Here is a 25,920-nt window from a genome sequence, read left to right as displayed (position 1 = left end):
TCACCCAGTGGAATAAAAAAAAACATACAACGTTTTCTGGTAGTGACCGGGAATTCTCATTTGAACATCCTCCTGTTCTCCTTTTTCATCTTGTTCTTCCTTTCTCCTCTCCTATGTTTCTTGTCTAGAAGCCACTGGAAACATAGAAAAAGATGTTGAGTCTTCTAAAATAGAAAACTACAGCAAAGAACTGACAGTTTCCTTCACTGCAGAGCACAAGGAGTACAATGAATTGTTCCAGAAAGTCAAGAACGATTTGAATATAAAACACTACATTCTCAGAACCTGTCAATGCTCTGTAAGCTTCCATAAGGATTTGTAGATCCTCAGCAAACTCTGCAATATACGCATTGCATTAGTTTCATAATACTAGTTTTGGGTACTGTGAATCCCACAAGGCTTCAAACATGGATGATAAATTCAAATATACCACCACATCTGCAACTTTTAGTTGTCCTAATCTAACTCCTACTTTCAAACAACATATTACAAGCCGTATTCATATTCAACACAATTTTAACAAAAGTTTAAATTGTTCGCAGTTCTCCGCAGTTCTCATTTTTGAATGTGTGTGTACTTGGAACAGAAGTTGTGCCTCTGTAACGCATGATTTATGGACCCAGATACAGAATTGGTGTATGGAAGTAGTATCTCTATGGCTGTATCCATTAAGGATCTTCAAACCTGTGAACACCAAGAAAAAAAAACAAGGTATCTAATTGGTTTCAAATTCTACCCTTTCAAAAAAAAGTTCATATGAAACAAGGAGCACACTACTTGGAGGAGTCATTTTTGTATTCAACTCTGAACAGAAAATTACATTCATAGCATTGTAGTTCAATATATTTAAAAGGACAATGCCACAACAGCAGTGCTAGCTGAGCCAAGAAATAAAAGGTTATAGTTCACAACCTCCAACAACAGATTATTAAGATAAAGGCTGGTTGGATTATCAACTACTTCATGAGGAAATGAGCATCCAGCCAGAGAGTCCTTGGTGTAGAATTCCATTCCATGTAACCTCATATTGTTTTGTTTTTGATCGCTGATGGGTCAGTGTTGCTTTGATATGGGGAGCTGGAAATTCAAAATTTATGAAAAATTGTACTTTGATACCTTTCATTTCTGACTGATTGACCTTAGGATATATTGTATTAAAACATTGTGACATTATAAAGCATGAAGCAAAAAAACAAGTGTTTTGTAAATGTCATCAGAACCTCATGATTGCATAATAAGACCAAAATAGACATGGTACCCATCATGGAATTTTATTTTGCAAATTTAATGTGGACTTGTTAGAAAATTTCTGGATGGTTGGTCCCTCAGAAGTCCGGCTGTACTGAAAATTAAACAAATTGGGTCTTCTCTCTGGTCTTTTCGTAAACAACTCAAGACCTGGCTTTTTAATCATTAAATTCAGTCTCTCCTTCTTGGGTTAGATACTGCAGAAACCTCAGCGCCGAGACGCCCTAGGGCCATTGTTCGCGCTTTAGAAATGTTATTAATAAATAATAAATAAATAAATAAATTCTGATTGGCCGATGGAGTTTTCTTTTCCTCCTTGGTCATTACTGCAAGGCAAAGCACCCAACCCTCTGCTAGCATCAAAAGTCCTCTGCACACGAGCTTCATCCCTAAGTAGGACACATTTAAAACAGAGCATAGCCTGTGTCCATGGCCAGCTCCCCCCCCTCACAAGCAACAAACCCCTCCTATAAACAGATATTGGACATTCAAAGTGGAGGCTGTCTGGAAGGCCAGGTGTCACACCAGACCCTGCCTCTAATATACAGTAGGGTTCAGGCGGTAGGCTTGCCCCATAACTAGGTCCTGCGCACACCCCTTCATGACCACACAACACCCTACTTGCACTGCCTTCAGCCATTCATAGCAAAGGTTTAACAAAAAATAAGAAGTTCAAATATGTTCAGCAGCCAGCTCCCCACAAGTGACCTACCCCAACTGCACCGATCCTTTGGATGAAAACAAGTAAAAAGGCAATTACATCCATTAAAATTTCTTCACTTCTTAAATATACAAAACTCATTAAGTCCCCTGACGAGCTGGTCCTTGATCTCTCTTCCTCACAGGAAATCCCGCATATGATCCAGTTGAAACCTCCAATTCAGAATTGGAATACCAATTGCACCATCTAGACCCTCCAGATCCAAAAATCCATTGTCAGATCCAGATATTCTCTCCTGATTCCGTGCGTATATGTCGGAACTGGGGTCACCAGTTCCCCGGGGGTAGCCTGGCTCGAGCGGGTAGGCACCCGAAAGCTTAGGTGTAAAGTGACTACACAGCACACGCATTCACTGAGACAATAAATGCACGCACAGAATGAGACCACACCAGTTTCGTTGATTCAAATAAGCAAGTTTTATCTAAAATCAATATCAGGGCAATCCAAAAATCACAGTAATAATAACTTATAATCATCCTTTAAAAGCACAGGTGTTTCATTACTCGGCCATAAATACTTAAATTAATAAATATTAAATATTAAATAACCATAGGCCTGGCAACAGCCTTGCTCCTAGTCAGCACCTGCAAGGAATGCTTTATAAATACATTTAAATCACATTGCATTAAGCATTCATAACCATTCATAACCATTTCCTTATGTAAGCAACCATTTCACTTAGTGACTAAAGGCATCCAGGAAACTTGGTATTAGACAACAGTAAACCAACGATTAAGTAGGAGTAAAACATTTCATGAGTATTGTAAAGGGTCGTTCAGCAGAGGTAACCACTTCCTCTAGGTAGGGCAAACAGTTCATTAGGCCAAGATACACATTTTGTATATACCGGCTACATTAGCCTTTACCATACTCCTAGCAGGGGGGTTCTCCTCTGGCTTAAAAGTTACTAGGGCCTCCGCAATGCTAGGGTAAGTTTAGGGGCCTGGCATTCCTGCAGTGACCCTTAACAACAATGGGGGGCCGACGGGGCCCAACACAGTCTCCCGCGGGGAGGGGCGATCTCGGGGCCTCCCCAGGGGGGTTTTACCTCTTTCCTTCAGCCCTCCTCGGGCCCTTTCAGAGTGTCTCACTGATGGGGCTGGCAACGGGGCACCTCAGGACTGCACGGGGCCCCGTGCCGATGCTAGGGCCGGCCCCGAGGGTGTAGATGGGCGGAGGGGGCTCCTTTGCTCCTCGGAGCCCTCCGCAGGGTCGCGTCCTGTTCTCGGGCCCACGAGCACGTCAGAGGCCCGGGAACCAATTGGCCTGAAGGCGCTCTGGAGGCAGGGTCTGGGATCCAATGAGGGCGGAGGTGCTCCCGCAGCCGCCTATGGCAGCGCGGCCTGCGGGGGCACGACGCTGGTGGCCAATCCGAGCGCGGCGGGGGCGGAGTCACTTCCAATGCCCCCGTCACATGAGGAGAGTTTCAGGCTTTGGGCCTAGCTAGGCCGACAGCGGCCTATCAGGAATTTACGGCGGCCCTCTCCTCGCTCCGGGGGCCGCCGAGGGGGGTGAGAAAGGCGGCGCCGGCGTCCCTGGGATCGCGCCGGGCCGCGACAACGAAGGCAAGGAACACAGAGCTCCTGGACTGGGGCGGTGAGTTGTGCGGCTCCCTCAGTGATAACGCGCGTCAGGGGACCAGCAGGGAAGCGCCTAGCAGCGGAGGCGCTCAGTCCTCGCGGCGCTTTAGGGACAATCACCACAGCACCTCGGCCAGCAACAGGAGGCAGGAATCTAGGGCTCCTCAGGGGCCCAGCGCTTGAGCAGGATAAGCAGTCCCAGTTCAGGCAGGTCAGCGTTCTAGCGCCAAAGGGGGAAAAGAGCGCTTCACAGGTAGCCCATTTCACCTCAGGTTCAGGCTGGCTAACAGCTCAGGCAGAGTAGGACAGCAAAAGGGATAAGGCAGGACAGCGCAGGGGCCCCCAGGTTACGGCAAAAGGGCACAGAGGTGACACAGCCCAATACCTGGTTGATCCCCAGTAGTCCTGGATAGCGCAGGGGGGCTTCTTCCTGGCGCTTGTTGGTTCTGGCGCCCTTCTGTGGTATTAGAATCTTGGTTTCTTGAGGAGAGGGGTGGTGAGTTGAAGGCTTTCCTCAGCAGGTCACTTCAGATGGTTCCTGGGTTCCCCTCCTGCCGGGCCAGATCAGAGGGCTAGTTCAGTGTTCCTCACACAGCTTGGTGGGCAGCGCCTAAACCCTGTCACCCCCAGTGGTATAGGTTCCTGACTAGGCCCTCCCGCCTAAGTCTCCTGCGCAGGGTCCCACAGGTAAGTGATGCCCCAACTGACTAGAAAGTTTCCCTCCCTTTTCTTTTATAGTGGCAGTTGTCAGTTGGCAGTTGGTGGCCACTCCCCTATTCTGGAAGGTTCCAGGAGCTTCCTCACTCTAGCTATGGGCAGGCAGGTAAGCTGGTATTGCCACAATGTTTAAGGGTTCCAGCCAACTCCTGGTTACAAGAGTGCGTCTAAACAGACCACGCTGCAGTAGCAGGGGTCTGTGGCAGCCATGTTAGGGGAAGAGAGCACCTGCACCTTAGCATTGATTAGCAATGGGAAGGTGCCCAGAGACCTAAGGCCAACCAAAAAGAAATGAGGCAAAAGCGAAAAAAAAAGGGGAAGACCACCCTAAGGCTGACAGGTCTAACAGTATACCTCTCCACATTCGTCCATCAAAGTCCCTTCTAGATCCTCACAAACAGTCCCATTAAATGCCCCTAGCTTGACATATCCTAAGCAAGCCAACACTGAGGCCATCCAAAGCATCACACCTAACCCTCATAGAGCGCCCAGACTCAACGCCAATGCCTTAAACATTAATAACCTCATGCAGATCCCCATCACACAGTCGCGCTCACTGACAGCCTGCACAAATCACACCTGCAATGCATTTTACTTAACTGTAGATCAGCGGTGAAACATGCCACAGACCTTGCAAATCTCATCCTTGCCCAAGAACTTGACCTCCTTATTCTTACAGAAACTTGGCTCAACGACTCCTCTGGCCCTATTCTTGACATTCTAGTCCCTCCCAGCCACAACATTATCATACTTGACCGTGTTAAGAAAACAGGAGGTGGCATAACCTGTATCTCTGCAACTCTCCCACAGCAAAATAGTCCCCCTCAGCTAATCTCTCATCCTGTGAATACAAATGCATGGACATCACCAGCACACATACCCTTATGCAGCCTCACATCTTCTACCACCCCCAGGTGCTAACCTCCCTCTAATTGAACAAACTATGGAAACCATCTCCTCCAAACTGGGCCAACACTGCCCCCAGATCTTCATTGGTGACTTCAATGTCCAGTGGAATGACCTGTATGATCAGGCGGTTAACACTCTCAAAAATATCCTAACTGACCTCTCCCCGACTCAATTCTGTGACAGTCCCACACACAACTTAGGCACAATACTAGATCTAATCATCTCCAACCCCAACTGCATTCATTTCGAATCCATTCTCCCCTGTGACTGGTCAGACAATCACTATAACAACTTCCTTATCCTTGAAAGTTGTAACCCCAAAAGTACACAAGCACTAAAACTAAAACAGTAGAAAAGATCGCTCCATAACACAAGCACAAATGAGCTCATAGCGCGCTGCAATTTCTCCCTGCAATTTCTCGCCTGCAAACATGAACGAAGTTCACGACCTCACTGAGCACTATAACAACGCCATGCTGTCTGCCCTGAATTTCTACGTCCCCCTTCAACTAAAAATAATATCCATAAAAGACTCCAAGCCTTGGTTCAATGATAGCCTAAATGCTGACAGACGCAGCCTAAGACTAGCTGAACACACCTGGAGATCCACTCCCACCACGGATCTTCTAAAAACTCTAAGATTCAAAAGAAGTCGATACAACAAACTCAGCACAACGGTGAAAGTTACATTCTTCAAAGCCCGACTTGACAATTGTCAAACACTGCCCGAAACGACTATTTGAGCTGATTAAAACACAATCCAACAACACATCCATCCAAATTCAGCACATATCTCGACTGCAGCCAAACTACGATGCGGTTGCTGACTTCTTCTACAAAAAGACGAATAAGATCGAATCAGATCTAAGGTCTGCTGCAAGCTTACTCTCGCCCACTCCTGCCACTTCCTTCTCCATGCCCCCTCCCACGCATCACGGTCTCTCACCCAAAAGCAATGTCTCTTGGAATCAATTCACACCCCTCAATGACATTACCATCCTCATCACTCTCTCAACCCTTAAACACTCGAATCACTTCAATGACCCCCTCACCCCAACTTCTTTAAAGAAATGATAGGATCACTAGCACCGCTCCGGTCCAAGATGATCAACTCCTCTCTTCTTCAAGGTGAGATCCCGGATTGCCTGAAGGCTGGCCTAGTGCTCCCCATCCTCAAAAAACCCTCGGCCAACCCTGAAGACCTGAATAACTACAGACCAATCACAAATATCCCTTCCCTGGCAAATCTACTGGAGAAATGTGTTCATGAACAACTGCGCAAACACATTGAGCAATTCCAGCTGCTCGACCAATTCCAATCGGGCTTCCGCACTGGCCACAGCACCGAAACGGCCATCACTCATATAGTGGACGATGCTCTCACTTTACTTGACCAGAATGAAGCCTGCCTATTGATCCTCTTCGATCTCTCATCTGCATTCGACACTGTCAAACATGACAATCTACTCTACCTCTTGGAATGCAGGATGGGGCTCTCTGGCATGGTCATTAAATGGTTTGCCTCTTTCCTCAACAACAGAACACAAAGAGTCAAATGCAGTCAGACTCTATCCAACCCCAGTCCCTGCATGCTGAGTATTCCCCAAGGGTCCTCACTTTCCCCCACACTCTTTAACCTTTTCTTGGGACCACTGACTGTAATTCTTAAAGCCTCCAACATCCAATATCACATGTATGCAGATGATAAACTACTTTACATGAAAATATCCTCCCCCGAAGACATCAAAGTTCTCAACAGAACCCTGCTCAAAACCCTAAAATGGCTAAACTCCACCCATCTCAAACTAAACACCCTCAAGATGGAATTCTTCCTCATTGCACCCACTAGGCAAACCCCCACGGTTGTGAAATATCTCTGTAACCTTACCGCTCTCAACTGCACTCCACACATCATTGATTCCACAAAATCACTTGGACTTCTGCTTGATAAGAACCTAAACATGAAGGATCACATCAGAGCATCTACCAAAGGAGCGAACTTCCAACTGCGCATCCTAAGAAAACTCAAACCCTACCTTCCCCAAGAAGACTTCAAATCGGCAGTGCAAGAACTGGTCATCTCTAGACTAGAATACGGCAGTGCTACTCTATGCAGACTGCCAAAACTCAGTTTAGCTCCCATCAGAGCATCTGTAAATGCTGCTACTAGACTCGTCAAGGGTTCCAAGAAGACCAGCCACATTTCGCCGGACCTGAAATCGCTCAACTGGCTTCCTTTTGAGGCAAGAATCCTACTAAAGATTGCTGGTACGACCCATAGAACTCCACACTTCAATACCCCACTCTACCTGACAAATAAGCTGGAACTATCTGGTGCGTCCCGGCCCACAAGGAACACCAGCAGACTGCTGCTCAAGCCAAAGAAATGTAATAAGCTTAAAACTTACAATCGTACATTCTCTGGCATAGCCCCGAGAATCTGGAACTCCCTTCCAGTGGAAACAAGACTGATTCCCTCTACATTCACCTTCAAAAGGGAAGTTAAAGCGCTACCAATGAGCAATGCGATGAACTAGAAGCTTTTCTTCTCTTGCCTCAAGCCTGTTTAGCTGTTTTAATTATTACGTCATTTGTTGCGACCCATTGTTGCCTGCCATATTGTCATTTTTGCTCTTGATGTATATTGCCTTACTTTTCTTTCTCCCTCAGCCTTCTTCCTATGTCCATCATAAATGTAATTTTTGCTCTTGTTGCTTATTGACCTCCTTTTACCTTGATTTTCCTCCTTTAGCTGTTTTCCTATGTCTTCATCAACCATGGTAATGCGCTCTGATACCCACTTTGGTCATTTTTGCGCTATACAAAACTTTTAAATAAATCAATATGGGTAGTTCCCACATTTAGGTGGAGAGCAGCTCCTATATGGAGGACCCTGCAACACCAGCGACACTCTGAATCTGCTCACCTTAAATGTCTGTTTTTCTAGCTAAGTTTTTAAGCATAGAATCACCACAGTGCCATTCACCCTGAGCTAGAGAGGGGCAAAGCCTTATGCCATTTATATAGCAAAATCTTTCAGCATAGGATTAGCAAAGTGCTATCCGTGTGAGATATAATATGAAAACATTATGTTCGAGGCATGTGGGCTGCTAAATTCATATCTTAGCATTAGATCGCCGCCTAGTGTTGGGCTCGGATGATTGCACATTGTTGTCCTGGAAGAGTCTTCGAAGTATCCTGAGATAGGTGGCTCCTCCCCTGGACTACAGTGCGCATGGGCATCGGCTCCATCCCCAGATTGTTTTTTTCCGCCATTGGGTTCGGATGTGGTCTCGACGTCTTACTGTCGGAACCAAGTAAAACTAACTTTTAGCGGCCAAAAGGCCTCGATTTTATTGCGTCGGTATTGTCTGCGCACGGTCTCGAGTTTCCGTCTCTTGGAGCCGGAATAAGCGGAGTTTTCTTCGCTCTCTGAACTTTGAGGCCTTCTCATCGCGACACGACTGCAAGCCTTTTCGGACATGGAGCGGAGCCCGTTTAAGTACTGCCCGCTCTGTGGGTCCAAGTACCCACACATCGATCTACACCCCGTCTGTAACAAGTGCCTTTCGCCTGACCACGACGACGGAAAGTGCAAATTGTGTGCGCAGTTCCGCTCAAAGAAAACTCTCAAGCTTCGGCGCGCGGTGCGCTTGGAAGCTAAGCAAGCGGCCCCGGATCCGGAGAACATCTTCGGCGACCAGGACGAAGAGGTCCAGGGTCACCATCTACAAATCTCCCCACCAGAGACGGAGGTCGAGGCGGATCCGGGAGACGACGACGGAGTCGCGGGTCAAGGCCTTGAATACGTCGAAGAGGTAGGAGACGACGATGAGATTTATGGGGCCGCGGCAGACAGCTCGGGGGACGAGCTCTGCCCCGAAGGTTACGAAGATACCGACCGGGACACGGGATCGCCTGTCGGCCTTACCCAAGACCCGTTGCCGCAAGCCACAGCCCCGCCTTCGGGCCCGGCTACGGACTCACTTGCTGAGCAGACTGTTTCGAAAACGAAACTGAAACCATCAGGATCGACAACACCTAAAATGGCCGACCCGAAAACGAAACCGAAACTTAAGGACTCAAGTGTCCCTAAGATGGCTGCCGTGCCGGTGAAAAAGACGGTGCCCGCTACCCCATCGGCTCCGTCGACCTCCGGTCCGCAGAAGCCGAAGAAGTCCGTCGATTCCGATGCTGCAAAATCGAAACCGACGCCTGAGGAGGGGTCCTCCAAGAAAGATGGTCGGCACGGGTCAGCGGCTACGACGCCGTCCAAGCCCGCCAAAGTCGGCTCCAAGGAGGCTACGCACAAGAAGTCTGCGCCCCGGACTCAGGAATCGGAGGCGCTGAAGACGGGTTCCGCGCCCAAAGCGCACAAGGCCCACAAGGACGTCGGATCCGAGGGACCGATCAGACCATCCTCGTCAGCGACGAAACCCACTGTGAGTGAGACGTCCCTCATTGCAGACTCACTGCAAAGAATCAGGGAGAAAGCCTTTGCCCCGTCGGCTCCGATACCATCGCCGCAGCCGCAAAAGGACACTCCGGCAAAGCCTTCTGGGAAACTTCTCTTTCTTTTGCCACCTAAGGAGGCGCCGAAAGCGTTTTCAACCAAATCGGCTCCGAAACAAGTTTCTTCGCCGGCTGGCCCGCTTCCACGTCGGGTACTCGAATCAGAAGACGATTCAGAGCATTTCATCGACGCTGACACAGGCAAGCTGACCCTCTATAAGAGGAAAATCACTTCGGAGCCAGTGGACTCCTATGTCATCCCACTGAAAAAGAAGAGGGTGCCCTTTGACGCCTCAGGCCTCACGGAGCCAATCCAGCCTCCTCCAAGACGGAGCCCTACTCCCTCCCCAGAGCACTCTGCGGGTGAGGGGTATGATGAGGACGAGCAGTACAATTTCCCTATCGATGAACCTGATGCACAACCGGATTCATACGATGACACTGGTGACCAGAACACCCAGGGTGTGGGGCAGGACCCGCAGCTCTTTAATGCACGTGCATCCCCGACTGAGGACTCAGCAGGCTTTCATGCACTACTTGAAAGGGCGGCAGCCAATCATGATGTGGACATGCATGCCGACCCGGTTGAGGAAGACTTCCTTTTCGACACCTTTTCAGTCTCTGAGAGGACAGTAAAGACACTTCCTATGCTAAAAGGAGTCCTCAAACATGCTGGGGACATTTTTAAGGAGCCTACAAGAGCAAGAGTGGTCAACCCTCGCATTGAAAAGAAGTACAGGCCTGCACCTGCGGACCCCGCCTACATCCGGGGACAATTGCCACTGGACTCTCTTGTGGTCGCCAATGCCAGGAAACGTGCCAACTCCCAGACAACGGGTGAAGCTCCTCCCCCGGATAAGGAGTCCAAAGTGCTAGAGGCAGGGGGCAAAAGAGTGGCTGCACAGGCATCAAACTTTTGGCGCATCGCCAATACACAGGCGCTCTTGGCGCGTTACGATAGGGCACACTACGATACCCTAGAACAGGTTGTACAACACCTGCCTCCACAGTTCCAAGAAGCTACACAACTGCTCATTAACGAAGGGAAGCTAATCTCAAACGCAGCCATCAAGTGTGCGCTTGACGCTGCAGATACAGCTGCTAGGGCTGTCAACACTAGCGTTATGCTGAGACGACAGGCGTGGCTACGCATCTCAGGCTTTAAACCGGATATTCAGACAACAATTCTTAATCAACCGGTCAATCCTGATAGTCTGTTTGGTCCAGATGTTGACACCACCCTAGAGAAAATAAAAAAGGACACGGAAACTGCTAAATCCATGGGGGCCCTGCAGTCTCAACAGTTTCGTGGCAGCAATTTTCGTCGCTCAGGTGCACGTGGGGTCACCAGAGGACAAATGGGTCAACAATCCCAGTTCTCAAAAGGTGGGGCACAATCCTCGTTCACGAAACAGAACAAGGGAGGTTACAGGAATAACAGCAACAGAGGTCGCGGCAGAGGAAACAACAACCCCCGCTCCTCTACTCCAAGCAAACAGTGACTCTCTGTCACTGCCCCCCGACCACCTAACACCTGTCGGGGGGAGACTGCAGCAGTTCCTGCCCGTCTGGAAAAACATCACCACAGACAGGTGGGTGCGACAACTAGTCCAGTATGGTTATTGCCTAGAATTAAAGTCCACTCCACCCAACATCCCGCCAAGGCAAAGGCCTATGTCCGCAGAGCACTTGCTCTTATTGCAGCAGGAAGTAGTGGTGATGCTGCAAAAGGGAGCAATCGAGCAAGTGCCGGTGGGAGAGGAAGGCACAGGGGTATATTCCCTGTACTTCCTTATTCCAAAGAAGGACGGATCTCTCAGACCCATTCTAGATCTAAGCCCCCTCAACCTGTACATACTATCGGAACATTTCCACATGCTTACACTGCAACAGATTCTTCCCTTGCTAAACCAAGGAGACTTCTTAGCAACCTTAGATCTCAAGGATGCGTATTTCCACATTCCACTTCACCCGTCACACAGGAAATACCTCAGGTTCACTATTCAAGGCAGGCACTACCAGTTCAAGGTCCTACCCTTCGGAGTCACAACAGCCCCGAGGGTGTTCACCAAGTGTCTGGCGACAGTAGCGGCGCACCTCAGGAGGCAGAACATCCATGTCTACCCCTACCTAGACGACTGGCTCGTACAAGCCAAGTCAGAGCAACAGTGCGCCGCGGACATGTCAACTACAATTCACCTTCTTCACGATCTGGGTTTCTCCCTAAACTACCCAAAATCGCATCTTCAGCCGGCACATGTCCGGCAGTTCCTAGGTGCAACGATCAACACCCTGACGGCCATGGCTCAGCCAAACCAAGTCAGGATAGACAGCATGCAGGCCCTGATCCAAAGGTTCAGGCCACAACACTCGCTTCCAGCGAGAGTGTTCATGCAGTTGATAGGCATGATGGCCTCCTGCATCTTCATAGTCCCTCACGCACGGCTACACATGCGCCCGCTCCAGGAGTGCTTAGCGAATCAGTGGACACAGGCTCGTGGACAATTGACAGACCTAGTGTTGGTTACCAGTCGGGCATACGACTCTCTGCATTGGTGGACTCCACACAACCTTTGCAAGGGCCGACTGTTCCAGGAGCCTGTGCCGCAGATTGTCCTGACAACGGACGCATCTCTCCAGGGATGGGGAGCTCATGTGCTCACTTACACAGTGCAGGGACTATGGTCAACGCAGCAACAGAAGATGCACATCAACTATCTGGAACTGATGGCAATCTTCATGGCGCTCAAGTCCTTCATTGTACATCTGTGCAACAAGGTCGTGCTAGTCCGGACGGACAACATGACCGCGATGTACTACATTCAAAAGCAGGGAGGCACCCACTCGCCACAGCTGTCTCATCTGGCTCAGAGCATGTGGAAGTGGGCCATTCAGAGGAACATTTTCCTCATGGCAGAACACCTCCCAGGAAAGGACAATCAGATGGGGGATCTGCTCAGCAGGTACAGCCATCAAATACACGAGTGGGAGTTACACCCATCTGTCCTCCACCCGTACTTCCAGCAGTGGGGTCATCCGGAGATAGACCTGTTTGCCACAAAAGAGAATGCAAAATGCCAACACTTTGCCGCCAGGTTCCCTCACCCACAGTCGCAGGGGAATGCGATATGGATGAACTGGTCAGGCAAATTTGCGTACGCTTTTCCGCCAGCCCCTCTAATACCGCTGGTCGCAAGAAAGCTAAGGCAGCACGAGATGACTCTCATCCTAGTTGCTCCAACGTGGGCGCGCCAAGCATGGTACACCACGTTCCTCGAACTCTCAGTGGTGCCGCATCAAAGACTGCGTCTCACACCCAGTCTTTTGACGCAGAACCATGGAGAAATTCAGCATCCAGATCCGCAACAGCTCAACCTGGCGATCTGGCTCCTGAGGTCCTAGAGTTTGGGTACCTTAACCTGCCTCCAGAATGCATGAGCATCATCAAGGAGGCGAGGAAACCAACTACTAGAGCATGCTATGCTGCAAAGTGGAAGCGTTTTGTCATCTACTGTACAGCCAATGACATCAACCCGCTTGATGCATCTATCCCCAACATCATCTGCTATCTGTTGCATCTTTACAAGTGCAATCTGGCGTACACTTCCATTCGGATACATCTATCCGCCATAGCGGCTTATCTTCAGAACAGGCAGCACCTCTCTGTCTTCAGAGTGCCCGCCATTAAAGCCTTCCTTGAAGGTCTGAAAAGAGTCATTCCCCCAAGGACACCGCCAGCTCCAGTGTGGAACCTCAATGTCGTCCTCACCAGACTGATGGGACCACCATTTGAGCCACTGCACTCGTGTGAACTCCAGTTCCTTACGTGGAAAGTAGCTTTCCTTATAGCTATTACGTCTCTGAGGCGTGTCAGTGAGCTGCAGGCGCTCACAATCCAAGAGCCATTCATTCAAATTCATCCAAATAGGGTAGTGCTACGCACTAACCCCAAATTCCTTCCGAAGGTGGTGTCACAGTTTCATCTAAACCAAACTATTGACTTACCAGCATTCTTTCAAAACCCGCAAACGGTGGCGGAAAGAATGCTCCATACCTTAGATGTACGGAGGGCGTTGATGTACTACATAGACAGAACACAACCCTTTAGAAAGACAAAACAACTCTTTGTTGCCTTCGCACCACAACACAAAGGCAACCCAATTTCCAAAGCAGGGATAGCCAGGTGGATTGTTAAGTGCATCCAGATATGTTATCAAAAAGCCAAGCGCACTTTAACAATACCCCCCAGAGCGCACTCCACACGCAAACTGGGGACATCCATGGCTTTCCTAGGGAACATTCCTTTAGAGGATATTTGCAGAGCAGCCACGTGGGTCACACCACATACCTTCACAAAACACTACTGTGTTGATGTGCATTCCAAGCAGCAAGCAGCTGTAGGACAGGCTGTTCTCAAGACACTTTTTCAGGTTTCTGCAGCTGGCACGGGCAACCGCCGCTGATGGAGGGACTGCTATGTATTCTATGCTAAGATATGAATTTAGCAGCCCACATGCCTCGAACTGAATATGCTACTTACCAGTATGCATCTGTTCTTGGCATGTAGGGCTGCTAACATTCATATCGCCCGCCCTCCTCCCCGGTGCCTGTCGCAGCTGCAGATATACTATTGTATTTATTCATTAGCATGGACATCCTTTACACTTTTCACTCCATCTTCTGCCACAATGGCGAAAAACAATCTGGGGATGGAGCCGATGCCCATGCGCACTGTAGTCCAGGGGAGGAGCCACCTATCTCAGGATACTTCGAAGACTCTTCCAGGACAACAATGTGCAATCATCCGAGCCCAACACTAGGCGGCGATCTAATGCTAAGATATGAATGTTAGCAGCCCTACATGCCAAGAACAGATGCATACTGGTAAGTAGCATATTCATTTACCTCTCCAGGTACAGTATTACAACTTTGGATTTGTAAAATACCATCCAAGCCAACCTGGAATGCATAATAGCAATCCCTGACACATGTTTCGCTCTCATTAGAGCTCTTCAGAGCAGTATAGCATTGTCCAGACACAAGGGAGCACCAAGTTTAAGTAAAAAATAATCCACTTTCAAAAATAGAGTGCTGAATAAATTATGCAAAACAGGAAGCAGAGAACTCTGGGTAGTTCGCAAATTTAGGTGGAGAGCATCTTCTATATAACTAGTTTGTGAGCAAATACTGGTATTGGTCCGTGAATGAGTTTGTGAATTGTTGTTTTGGAGTGGGTGTATGAAAGGTTCAATGGAGATGTCATCAGTGATGTCATCAGTAATGTCGTTTGAGATGTCATCGGTGATGTCATCAGTGATTTCACTGACTATGTCATGAGTGATGTAATATATGAGGTCATAAGCGGTGCATTGCGGCCGCGAGTTTTGGTTAGCACAACTAACTATAACTGCTCAATTTCACTGGCTTCGTCTGAGTGAAACCTGAGCCAAACTATAACGTCTGTAACCTTTGGTTTTTTCAGTGAATATAAATATGTCCCAGTGGTGGTTGCCACTGAGTTGTTATACATATCACCACATTTCCATAAGGAAAGCATTTTTTTACATATATAGACAGCTGTTTCTAGGCTAGAGCTAAACATATTCACATATAAGGAATGTAAACAGAGAAAACAAGAATGGAGGTCTGCCGTGCTTTGTGTACCTCCATCCCAGCATTTGCAGACATTCACAGTGGGCACAAAATGCCTCTGGCTTTCTAATGATTCCTAAGGTAAGAGATTGTGCAACCTCCTTTAAATACCCAAATCATCAGGTCTATCCCAATAAACTAGACAGGATGCAACCTGTTGATGTTCCATTTGCATACATTGTTTTGCAACCTGACAATGATCCATCAGGCATGAAGGGCCTGATTTAGATCTAGGCGGATGGGTTACTCCATCACAACATTGTATCCTATAGGTTTTATATTTCGGAGGGCAGGACCCTTGCCCACAATGCACCAAAGGGTCTTTCACAGCCACATGTCTTGGTTGAATGTTGAGCAACTAAGGGCCTGATTATGATTGGCATACAAGGTTACCTTATCACAAATGTGACGGATATCCCATCTGCCAAACTACGATTCCTTTATATTCTACGGAATATCTCATCCGCCAAGATCGTAATCAGGCCCTAAAATGTCAAGTTCTTAAAATAATATATAATACTAAATTAATACTTTATTTCAATGTGAACATCTGCATTTTCTTTTTAATAGGCTGCCTGGGGTGGTGGACTTCTGCTGTCAAAGAAGCATTCCTTTAAACTCAGTGGCATTGAAAGGTTGGTAATTGATTTTATATGTATGTCTGCATTACCTAACCTGCAATTTAGATGTTTATAATTTAATACATGCTTTAACTACATAGGGCTAACTCTGTCACATGGAATCCACATAAGATGATGGGTGTTCCACTGCAGTGCTCTGCCATCCTTGTGCGGGAAAAGGTAAATGGTTCACTTACTTTCTTATCCTACCTGCATAAATACCATGATTCCATTACTAGAAATATGGTCCTATTACCACTCCGTATCAGACCTTCTAACAGTAATTTGCAACTTATCTTATGCTCTAAATGTCTGTTTAGTAAGGAATGGATAGAACAGCATCCTTTATTTGAATAGTTTTGAATAAATTAGCCACATAGCTCAAATAACTGATAGCATTTGGTGATGTTCCCAAGTATCAGGAGGCTTACATAGATACACTTGCTGAATAAGCTTGAGACAAAGACAGAAATAATTGAAGGTGGGCTCAATGTAATTGGTTTTAGGGAGTATGGATCAAACTTTTTGATTTAGATTAATTTGACAGATATTTGGAAAGAATATCGAAAAAAATATTGTGATACAAAAATATTATGTTAAGAATATAAGGGATAAGGGTGTTTAAAAAAATATATATATATTTTAAAATAAAAACTATTTTAATTTTGAAGATGTGCAAATTTATAAATTAGATTATTTAACATTTTTTAAAAACATTTAATAAAAGCTGTATTTTCATTAACATATATTTTAATGGTATTACACAAATTATAGGAAACATTTAAATATTTCAAAACAAATTATAAAAATATTTAGGAATGGGGAACATGGCTAAGCAACAACACCAACAGAACGTGAGTCTCTGAGCTCCCGGTCGACGCATGAAAATCCTGCTACATCCTACCTTCCACGATTCAGCATACTCTAAGATTGTTTCTCCCGGATTGTCGGCCACATGGCGGGGCAATCATCTTTGGGCTGCCTTGGACACTGTGGGGCCAAGATGTGTGGCTGAGGACCAGAGGAGCTGTTTGGACAAAGAACCACACCGAGTGTGCCGAGCTTCTCATGGGCGGAATACGGCTCTTGCAGCTGCCATGACGGTGCTGTTGTAGCTCTGACTCAAGCTGTTGAAACCTCCTTGGGGATAGAAAGCGGCAGTTTGTGGGGACTAAGCTTGTCTGTGGATTGTGCCTCTTCCTTTGTGCACCATTGGAGGTGTTTGGAGGCAACTGTTGCGCTGAGAGTGATGCCGCGGAATGTGGTCGACAATCATTGGCATCCATCCTGCTGCTTGAGCCTCGGCAAAGGGATCGCCGACCGGTTTAGGATTGCAGACGGGAGTGAGCTGGCTTGCGCCACTCCGTCGCGGCCTGCCATGGTCGGAGCTGGTCTTTGAGGGCATTTGGCCCTGGATTGGCCCCCCTTCCCTATGTGCATGGGGCCCAAAGGATTGAGAGCAGACCCCCTGGGTCCTTGGTGCACTGACATTGAAGGTGCCCAGGCGTAAAGGCCATGCCTGTAGAGGACTCCTGCTGTGTGCACTGCCACCTGGCCTGTGATCACGGCTGGTGGATACGCTCTGAGTTTACTCCCTTCGGCGCTGGACCATCCTGAAGCCTGTGGCCCACCTTGTCTGCAGTGATAGTGAGTAATGCGTCGGTGCCTGTCTTTTGCTTCCCCTTCTGACCGGCTTCGGCACCAGGCACCTGGGGACCACTGGTGACAGCCTGCGCTCTTGGGGCCTTTGGGACTGCTTAGCAACTGGGGACACCTCAAGGCACAGGGATTTCCAGTGGAGGATGGAGGCACCTCCTGAACATATGGCCACTGAGGAGCTGGGCGCTGCAGTGCCTGGCGAGGGACTGCCCTGCAGTCATCAATGTGTGTGGCATGTGAGATGGCTGTGACCCAGGCCTGGATCTGCATTGCCCCAAAGGACTCAAGTTAGCAGCATTGGGGCTGTGTGGATGTACGGACTGCGGTGTAGGTGGCCAGGGAGGGACTTGCTGGGTGGCAGGAGCAGGGTCACCCAGAGGGCAAGTATGGGACCTGGGGTTGTTGAATGTCGCAACTGGCCCCAGGTGGGCCCTCTGAGAGGTGTGTTAAGTGATCTTCTGGTGCACACTGGAGAGCCAGTGTGTGGTGGTGCCAGAGTGCGGGGGCCCCAGCTGCATCTGGTCACGCTGCACAGCATTGTGAGGTGGACATTAGAGCACCCATTACAAGAACATGGGTAAAGACAGACCAGCGCTCTCGCGCCCTGTGAATACCATCACAGAACACTATGTTGCGCCAGCTACAGCAGAGACCCACACGCCTGAGGGCGGATCATCCGGAGGGATCCCCAGAGCGAGACCAGGAGCCCACACAAGCGGAGGTACCGAGGCCATACAAGGTTTGCGCAGAGCGCTTGATAATAAAATAGAGACAGTCTCCATAGATGTGAATCTCCTCTGTGCGAATGTCAGGAAAGCGGCTGAAGGTAACATGGAGGGCTTGCAGGGGGAGGTCATAGCCCTCGAACACCAGATGGCCCAAATGTTGATTGTTAGAAATGGGGTCTCTAGTTGGCAGAGGTATGCTCCCTGCCCAAGTAGAGACTCTGCCTTTTCAGTCAGGGTAATTGGGGATTACACTTCTAAAATAACCCCTGTTCACCCCCCTTGGTAGCTTGGTACGAGCAGTCATGCTTATCTCAGAGGCAATGTGTAAAGCATTTGCACATAAAACACAGTGATAAAACTACAAAAGGACACCACACGAGTTTAAGAATAATAGCCGATATTACTCTGTGTTAAACAAGACCAAAACGATAAGAATCCAACATACAGTAATGAGAATACAAATTTTGCAAACATGAACTTAAAACACAGTTCCTTGAAGTTGATAGCTCCCTCCGGGGTTATCAAGGCATTGTGAACCAAGAAATCCAACAATTCAGGCTGACCACAGCATTGTGGGCCAGCTAAGGAGTCAGGAAGACCCACATACAGTACCTTGGAAATTCAGGGTGTCGTGGACCTTGTGAGGAGCTCCAAAGAGGCGGCGTGGGCAGGCGTAGGTTCCGGAAGACGGTGCAGAAGTTGTTGAGTCCTTTGAAGTCACACATGTTGCAGGTCGAACTCCATGAGGTTGAATTTAGGAGCGTCGGCAGCATCAAGGCTGCAATGTGAAGTCCAGCAGTGCGGCGTGCAGTGTTCTCAGGTCCCAGTACAGGCAGCGACTTGGTGACAACATTCAGTTGTGTCAGTGAGACCAGGGCTGCAGTTTGAAGTGGGTTGCTGCTCGTCGCAGTGCTGACATGTCTCGGTGCAACAGCGTCATTGTTGCTCAAGCTCTCTCGTCTGTAGACAATCTGGTGTCAATGGCACCGGCTTCATTTACATAGGGTAGAGTCAGTGGGCCTAGGCTGCAGTGTGGGGCAATGAGTCATGTAACTTACAAGCGGTGCCCCAGGCCACAGTGCAGTCATCTGAGTTGATGTTGGCGTGAAGCGTCATTGTCAGGGATATCAGGGCAGCGATGTGAAGTGAGGAAGTGTGAAGTTCAGTACTCTCAGGTCATAGTACAAGCAGCAGCTTGGTGGAGAGGGAGGGTGTCATCGTCAGGGAGACCAGGATTGCGGTGCAAAGCAGGGAGGTACTCTCTGCAGTGCCAACAGGTCACGGAGCACATAACACACAGTTCTCAGTGCTAGTAGCAGATGATCTTGAAGTCTTTGCTTCTTGAACAGGGGGAAATTTCTACGTCAAGCCCTTGGAGAAACTCAGAAAAATAAGTTGCGGAAAGTCCAGTCCATTTCTTTCACTCCCGAAGACAGTAGCCGCCACTGCAGGCCAACACAGCAAAGTACACAGCAAAGTGGTAGTTCCTCCTCACAGCTTCTCTAGCTCTTCTTCTTGGCAGGTTCCTTAGTCCAAACAAGCTCTAAAGTTCTGAGGTCAGGGCCCCAATATTTATATCACTCTTTCCTTTGAAGTTTTAGGCAGAAAGTCTCTGAGTTCAGTAAAATCCAGTTCTGTCCTCCCTAGTCCAGCTTCACTACAGGAGGTAGAGATAGCATTGTGCAGAGCAGACACAGCATATTCAGGTGCTAGTGAAAACTCCTCCCACCAATCTAAATGCAGAAAGGTCCATTCAACCTGACTATGAGTCACCCTTGGAAGCCAGGATACACCTCAACTCTCCTTGTGACTGTCTAGAGTGAATACACATCCCAGCTCCTGTCACTCCAAAACCAGACGGGGAATACACAAACAGGTAGGGTGTATGTAGATACTGTTTGCCTTTGTTCAAGATGTGCAGGCGAGTTACTCTTCCTCTTTTTAATGAGCATCAATCCTGCCCCTGACTGATTTTCCTGGCCTGGGCAAACAGCCGGAGATCTATCTATGCAGAAGCGGCTAATGTAGGCGTGTGTTTGAAGTGGCCAATCTGGCAGGCGCCACTCAATAGGTCTTGACCATAGTGATGAGGGAATTGTGCTATTTGTTTTTCAGATTGTGTACAGGATTACCTGATTAGTTTAGAATGCTGGCAACGCTATTGATTTAAATAAAGTGGGGCTTATCCGGCCCATTTTATTGTGGCATATGCAGGAGTAAGATCCAGGGTGCATAGTGTACGTTAAAAAGATACCTCCTTTAATTCGAGGGTTAATGGGTCACCAGAAGAAATTAGACCACAGGCGCAGACACTACACGGGGCCACAAAATGTCTTCATATATTTTTTCAACATAGTGTAGCTAGTTACGCTATTGCTAGAGAAATTCTACATAGTTCTGCACCGTGATTGGGAATTTGGTCAGTGTCAGTTACCTATTATATTCGGATGCAGGTGGTTTTGGCACTAAGTATACAGGATGGACTGTTACCTTGACAATCATCCTAGCAAATGACCCATGTAATTCAAACAACCTCTTGTCCCTTTAACTATGACTGTGAATTACCAGTGATAAGTGCATCCTTGGGAATAACCCTATCTGATTATTAACATGCAAGGGCAATTTAATAGACACTACTTTATATATCCCTTACAGACTCAAGAAGCTCTCTTGAGTTTCTATCCTAAAGTTGATTTGGTCTCCTCTCTGTTTTATTTCTTGTTGCTTCTACTTTCATTCAAACATTTTTTCTAACGCTACAACTTCAATTAGAGAGGTTGGAGTTGCGTTTGCACCTTAGGCATTCTCGCCAATGACAGCTGGGACACTGGGCCTGACTATTGTAGGTGAGTGGGCCCCATTATAGAAAAACCCTGGATGTTGCAATAGTGCACAATACCCTTTATGAGTAGAATTCATCTGGGTATTTTGGGATGTTTCGTTTCACATATTACATGTATGAAAAATCACGTCTTGATGATTTGTGTGAGTTTCACCTGACAAAAATGGGTTGCTAGATGTCACAGTGTTAAAGCTGACAATTGCTCGGTATGTTATTTATGTTCCCTAACAGGTACCACAGGTGAATCCATCATCTTGAATCCTTGGATCACTGGTTTTGTACATACCGCAGCAATGCTTACTTTGGTTATTGTTTGCACATTTCTTTACACTCATGGCAGTAGCTATTAACAGATCCTGAAGAAAGCCACAATACTTTCAAGGTCAATTGGCTGAAACATGTCGATCACTGTCTAGTACGATTGGATCTCATGGTTTCCTTTGGCTTTTAATCCTAGCACAAGTCAGCCAGAATAATGGTCATTTGGTGAACCTTGTAGCTAGTTTTAATTCACTTTCTCACCTGAACTACACCCCTCACGACACCCTACAAGCTCACATTGGGTTTTAGTAACCCTCTCATACAAAAAACATACCTGAGCTCCTCCCTCGCAGCAACTCCGCTTTATGGTGCAAGGAGGATTCCCAACGGTGAAACGTGCCACCACTGTTGGGTGAGGGAAACCGTCCTTAAAAGGATCTCCTCCCTTTGAGTCAGCCCGTTTTTGTAATTTTTTCTTTCCCTTAGATTCAAGGGCTCTTTGTGTATTGAGTCTGGATTTTAAATGTGTCCTGGATGGTACCCTTGACAGGACACCCCCACAGTGGTAGGTTCTAAACCCCACATGACTGCAACACTTATGGGGATCATGGATAATTTGGGTCTGGTAGATGTATGGTGCATGTACCACATCACGCAGCAGGCATATATGTATCACTCCCTGACTCATACAACATATGCCATATTGGACAGGGTCCTGGTGGGTGGAATTCCAACTACTGATGGAATGGCAGTGACACACTTAACATGGTTCATTTCTGATCACTCCCTGGTCTGTTGCACATTGAAGTGGTGAGGCCCAGTGCAGAATGGGGTGGTATTCAGCTTCACAGCAGAGGTGCTTACGTACCAGATGGGGAGGGAAATATCACAGGCCATCAAGGATTACTTGGATACTAAGTGGTACAGCATGGCTGACAGGGCTACGGAGTAGAAAGCTTAAGGCCGTGCTACGTGGAACCTGTATGGGGCTGATCTTAGAGTGGGGTAGGCAGATGGGGCTGCGTTGCAGGTACGGAACCTGATGGTCCCTGACTCATGCTGGAATGAAATGAAACAGCGAAGGTGTGTAGCTGATATCTGAGACCGATTGGACAAGTACACTTTAAAACAATACCGGCAGGGGCTGCACAAGTAGGGAAACAAGTCGGGCAGGATGCTTGTTTAGATCCTACGCATGGAAACTGCACCGTCTCTAATGGCACATCTGGCAACCCCTGATGGTGGTAGTGTGACGACCAGGGTGGGCATTGTGTACACATTCCGGAAACATCTGGATGGCCTTTACAGAGTGGACCCTCTGGTCACTCTGCATAGGTACTGGGTATTCCTGAATGGGTCTGCCTAGCTATACAAGCATGCAGCAGGGCCGAATCTCCTAGTGGCAGTGATGGATTCCTGGTAGAATGTCCCCAGGAGTAATCTGCTATGGTCATACAGGGCCTACTTGAAGTTTTCCTTGAGGCAAAGGAGTGGGGGGGTGTTGCTGCTCTCCATGAGATAAGTGGACATATGCATACTGCCAGGCAGAGATAAGACAGATCTCTCAGCATTTAGGCTGCTAACCACAATAAACTCTGAGATGAAGGTCTTGTGCAAGCTTTTGGCTGCCCATTTGAACCCTCTTCTGACCAATTTGGTTCATGAGGACCAATGTGGATTCATGCAACAGGATGAACCTCAGGTGGTTGTCACCCGTCATGCACAAGGTTGAGTGTAATTAGAGAGAAATGGCTCTGGTCTCCATCGAACTGAAGAAAGCCTTTGATACTGTCGACTGGGCTTATCTGCTTGAGGTGGTGAGGATCATGGGATTTGTGCCTTAATTTCAGTCCTGGATTTGGTTTCTTTACACTGAGCCCAGTTCGCGTGTGCAGGTGGAGCAATGCCACTGAGACAGTTAGACTTTGGGTTAAGGTACATGACAGGGTTGCCTCCCATCCCTGCTTCTCTTCACGCTGGCAATGGAGCATCTGGTGGTGTGGGCGCATCAAGAACAGTGAGATAGGGGGGCACACAACTGAACAACCCTAGGCATAATATATCCTTATATGTAGATGATGCGCTGTTTTACCTTGCCTCCCCTTGAGAATCTCTTGGGATCCTGTTATGTCTCCTTGGTGATTTTGGTGCTTTGTCTGGGTTGTGGAAAATAGTGATAAGTCCCGGTTGTTCCCCCCGGCAGCATTGGTTGAGAGTCCTGTGGAGACTCTGCTGGTTGTTGGCTTGTATTAGGAACTTGTGCGTTTTCAGTTTTTTGGGGTGATTGTTGCACACCCTAGGATGCAGCAGCAGTGCCTTAATGTGGGATGGGTTCTGGACTCACTGAGGGCCTCAGTTATCTTTTAGAACATGCTCCCGCTTTCACTGATGAGCTTAAAGGCCACTTCAAAGATAGTGCTCCTCCGCACTGCTTATACGTCATCCGATAACTCCCTTAGCTCCCTGCCCGCCAGGGCATTTAAAGAGTTAGACTCAATCCTTGTTTCTCTTCTCTGGGCCGGTAGATGTAGCAGGGTGGCCTTGTCCATCCTGACACCATGCTATGAGGCAGGTGACCTGGAGGTGCTGCAATTAGAACTGTATTATTATGCCACTCAGATGCAGCATGCTGCGTGATGGCTTGACCTTGAGGACAATTGGGAAAAATATTTACTGACTGGGACGGTCAATGTACAACGGCTACCGGCAATATTAATGAAAGGGGCAAAGGCCTCTGGCGGCACCCGTTTTGTGGTGTTGCAGACAGCGCACATCTGGTAAAGTTTATCGCTGTGGTGTTGAGACATGTCCCCTTCCACCGTAATCTGCTGGTGTGGATACTGGCACCGGTCTGGCAAATGGCTGAGAACATGTCCTTCCAGGCCTGGAAGGATAGGGGCTGTGAACAGCTGGGGTACCTGTAGCCCAGTGAGTGTTTCTTGGAACATACCAAAACCGAGTTTGCACTGGCACAGGGACACTTTTTGCACTATGCTAGCCTGGCAGATATGGGCAAGCAGACATAAACCATTTTCCTTGTGACACTGCGGGCGTCTGCCACTTTGGGGGTACTGCTGAGCAGTGGGTCGGGCAGGAAGCTGATATCCTTGTTGTATAAAGCCTTAAGGACAGATGCCATGGGCAGCCAGTCACAGGCATGGGCGGCATGGGAGGGGGACCTAGGCACCCCTTTTTGGGATGCAGTTTGGGTACACGCCTGTTCACTTACCCAGATAGTGTCATGCAATGGCCACTTAAAACTGGTACATTATAATTATCCTGCAGCCCATTTGCCTGACCCCACAAAAAACGGATATCACGGGCCCGTACTGATAGCTACCACAGATGTGGCTCTGGAGAAGCTGAATCTCTTCCTTTGGGCTGGGAATTTAGAACAGTGCATGACGTCTGGGACCAGGTGATGTATAAACTTACAAGGGTGTCCTGTATACAGGTGTTAGTGACCCTACAATGCTGTTTGTAGATATATAAAGGCCAAAGGGACATAAGATGGCATACAAATTCTCACAGTTGTCACTGGTTCTTGCCAGACGCATGGTAGACATCACCTGGATGGAACAGTGGGCACCAGAGATTGTTCATTGTCACAGGTTGAATGGTCGTGAGCAGAGGAGGGCTACATGAAATTTAGCAGGGGATATGATAAAGTGGAAGAGGACATCACTGTGTGACAGGAGCTGGGAGATAGGATATTATCCCCTGGGGCTACACTGAGTAGTAAAGAAAGTAGGGGCCCCGAAAAATGGTTTGTGTTTGGGTGGGATCCCTAGGTGGAGATTGGGGAAATGTCTGTTATTAACTGCCATGCATATGTGATTGGCGTTTGATTGCTTATCATGACCTTGGATGTTGCCCTCCTTTACCACTTCCTGCATTCTTTAACTGATATCAAACTGTTGCAATGTTTAATGTATGCAACATTGATAAATAAAGGTTTTAAAAAAAGAAAAATGTTAGGAATATTTTTATTTAAAAATGTATAATTTTTATAATTTTTGTGACATTTTTCAAAATTGTAGACATATGTTAATTTTTTGTAATTGTAATTTTATTTTTAATATATATTTTATATTTATAAAAAGTTTTTTTTTAATGTTTTAATTTTATTATTGTTCATTTTTAAATCAGTTTAATTGTTATTTTATGGTGTATAGTTTGGGAAAGGTTGAAAAAGAATTAACTAAATATTTCAATTATTAATATTAAAACAATTTTATTTTTTCAATTTGAATACTTTAATTTGTGTATATATAAGTTTGTAGTTTAGATTAGTTTGTTTTTTGGGCAGATTATATTTAATATAGTAAAAACATGTGCATGACTATGGAGTATGGATTTTGTTTTTAAATTATTTAATTTGTATTACCTTATTAAAAAAAATTATATTGTAGGGGATATTGTAAATTCCAAATCTTTGGCATCTGACCCCTTTTTTAAATATCCTTAGAGC

General features: G+C 47.3%; 1 protein-coding gene and 1 long non-coding RNA gene across 4 annotated transcripts in view; one reads left to right on the top strand and one right to left on the bottom strand.

Annotated features, from left to right (window-relative positions):
- LOC144829132 (glutamate decarboxylase 1-like) overlaps window positions 1-25,920 on the top strand; it is a 927,195-nt gene that overhangs the window by 759,998 nt on the left and 141,277 nt on the right. For all 3 annotated transcript variants that reach the window (XM_078687953.1, XM_078687955.1, XM_078687954.1), the window contains exons 10-11: window positions 15,910-15,974; window positions 16,061-16,139. In XM_078687953.1, coding sequence (XP_078544079.1) covers window positions 15,910-15,974; window positions 16,061-16,139 — 144 coding nt within the window. The remainder of the gene's footprint in view (window positions 1-15,909; window positions 15,975-16,060; window positions 16,140-25,920) is intronic.
- LOC144829133 (uncharacterized) overlaps window positions 8-25,920 on the bottom strand; it is a 142,243-nt gene continuing 116,330 nt past the window's right edge. The window contains exon 4 of the long non-coding RNA XR_013610598.1: window positions 8-134. This is a non-coding gene — a long non-coding RNA (uncharacterized LOC144829133). The remainder of the gene's footprint in view (window positions 135-25,920) is intronic.

This window comes from Lissotriton helveticus, chromosome 4_1 (assembly GCF_964261635.1).
Source record: "Lissotriton helveticus chromosome 4_1, aLisHel1.1, whole genome shotgun sequence".
In the NCBI taxonomy this organism is placed as follows: domain Eukaryota; kingdom Metazoa; phylum Chordata; class Amphibia; order Caudata; family Salamandridae; genus Lissotriton; species Lissotriton helveticus.
The sequence above is the reverse complement of the archived record's forward strand: the minus strand, read 5'-3'. Positions and strand labels throughout refer to the sequence as shown.